The 2,390-nt window shown below is 33.1% G+C and overlaps 1 protein-coding gene across 1 annotated transcript in view; it reads left to right on the forward strand.

Annotated features, from left to right (window-relative positions):
- The first annotated feature begins 1,595 nt into the window (after positions 1-1,595).
- Positions 1,596-2,390, forward strand: part of LOC108747967 (tubulin alpha-1 chain) — a 4,847-nt gene continuing 4,052 nt past the window's right edge. Inside the window, exon 1 of the mRNA XM_018485894.1 lies at positions 1,596-1,818. Coding sequence (XP_018341396.1) covers positions 1,816-1,818 — 3 coding nt within the window. The 5' untranslated portion in view covers positions 1,596-1,815. The remainder of the gene's footprint in view (positions 1,819-2,390) is intronic.

Genomic DNA, 2,390 nt, shown 5'->3' on the forward strand with positions numbered 1-2,390 from the left:
AACCGTGAATTTTGCTTATAGTTTGCGGAAATTCGACATAGATGGCGTTGACAGTGACTTTTAAATATTGGGTTGGGAAAAAAGTCTTTTTACAAGTTATGGTAAAAAGACTTTTTTTTTAACAATCCATTTATTCTATTAAAAAAAAATTGGCAACTACACCACTTGATAGAGCAATGTTTCAGGCTTGAGCCGATTTATAGTTCCAGTTATAGTATCCAGTTCCAATGTAAGATTAACTTTAATCTTAGTTTAATTTATTTTTTATTTTTTTCAAATTTTCAGGAAGAAAAAGATAAACAACAAGCTAAACTGAGATTAAAGTTAATTTACATTGGTGGAAACGGGCGTTAGTTAGCTTCGACTTAGCTGGATCGTCGAAATGGAAACATTTTAATTGTTTGAAAAAGAAACTGTACGTTGAAATCATACAGAATTACAAAATATTAATACGTCTTTGGCAAATCTTGATAATGTCATTTTAGCACTTAAAACAAACAGAAAGATTATTACTATTAGTTATTAAATTAATCGTCGATCATGCAATTAAGATAATCGCCGGACTTCAATTGAAGTCACTCTTAAATTAAGGCATGAAAAACACACGAGTCAAGTTCTTATTATATTTATGCATTGCGATATCGATATTATAATAGATTTCCTTATTTTTGCAAGTCTCTGTCATATATACAAGCAAGAATGCAGTATATCTAATTAAAAATCGCAGCAAAACTTTAATAAAATATTTTAACTCTATTTTGTCTTACAAAATCTATGTCATATATCTCGCGCAACATAAATTTTAATTAACACTAATTACGTCAATATATTATGCTACTGCTTTTCTTTTAGGAGACACAAATATATCGTTCTGTCTTTGTTATTCATTGAATGTCAAGAAGGATAGAATTTTGTGTTGATCGTGTCTCCTAAAAGAAAAGCAGTCTATAATTTCTTATTTAATAATATTAGATAATAAAATATTTGTACATAACAGTTATTTTGTTGAATAGGAAAATAACATTGTACGTAATATATTAATTTATATTTTGCAGAGCGTATTCTGATCTTCTCGCCGATAGATTCACCGTTCACCGTTTCGGCCTTGCAGAAGGATCTGCCATTCAACGGATGCACTAAGTAAAACGGATACAGTAAGGACGCAGCAGCTACTATTCTAGGACGGAAATACACATATATACGTTTACATTTAATATATAGCTACAAAGTTCGTCGCTCTCCACGATGTATTTGCGATGTTCTCTAAAACAGTCTCCACGTAGAAGACTAAATCGTCCCGGACAATCTCAGACTCGCGGGTCCTTTTGGTTTGTTTTCGCGTCTCCACGTCTCGCGAAAACACAAGCCGGGAGGAAAAGCAAGAATGAATTAATCTTCAGCAATATCGAAGCGAGGATACGTATAATAGACATGTGTACTTCTTGCAGGTTCGAAAACCATATTATTAAAATCGGGCAAAAAAGGGGGGAAAGGATTGAACTTTATAATGTTTGCTCCAGCGCGCGATTGGGTCGGCTGCGAGAGTCAGTTACGCAATCTCATGACCCTACATAGTCGGATAAGCGTGACGAGCGTCATAGACATAGGCGGCGGCATGTTTCTGGGACGGGCGTAAGTCGGGTACGCACTGAAGCTATAAGAGACCGGTCGTTCCCAGTAGGCGCTCAGTTAGATCAAGATCGTTCGAGGGAGTCCCATCGCCAACTCCATTCAAACGGCAGTCGAGATTCAACGCATCAGCGAGTCATCGGCAAGCAGATTTTCGCGCGAGTTTTCGTTTTATCGTTCTTCAACATGGTAAGAAAATCAATCTTTCTTCTCAATGATTGTAAAACGTCTGTTTTCTCCCTTTAAAACTCGTTCTCGTCGATTGCAACTATCCGCCGTTGTGGGCGAGTACGACGATTAATTACTACAAGTTGCGTTCGGTGGAAAAAGTAACTTTGCAATTATTGTGAAATTTTATAATATGATTGCTCTTTTATATATACCTTTAGTTCTTTACTGGATCTAAATGTAAAAAAAATCGTATTAAGGAGGTTGTATATATTAATATTTACTCTTTAAACGAACTATATATACAAGTGAAAATTGTGTTCATTCTGTTTTTATTGCGAGCAACACATTTGTATAGATTACTTATTTTCTTTGATGTCAGTTTTATTATTATAAACAAAAATTTTAATAATAATAACAAAAATCTAATTTTTTTAATATAAATATTTTAAGTACTAAAAATGACTTATGCAAAGTTTCATTGAGATTCACTAATTAGTTTATAACAAATAAATATTTTGTTTATTTATTGAACAAATTAATGTCTGCATCTCAACGTAACTTTACATAAATATTTTTGAATTTATAAAATA

This window comes from Trachymyrmex septentrionalis, unplaced genomic scaffold, assembly GCF_001594115.1.
Source record: "Trachymyrmex septentrionalis isolate Tsep2-gDNA-1 unplaced genomic scaffold, Tsep1.0 scaffold208, whole genome shotgun sequence".
NCBI lineage: Eukaryota > Metazoa > Arthropoda > Insecta > Hymenoptera > Formicidae > Trachymyrmex > Trachymyrmex septentrionalis.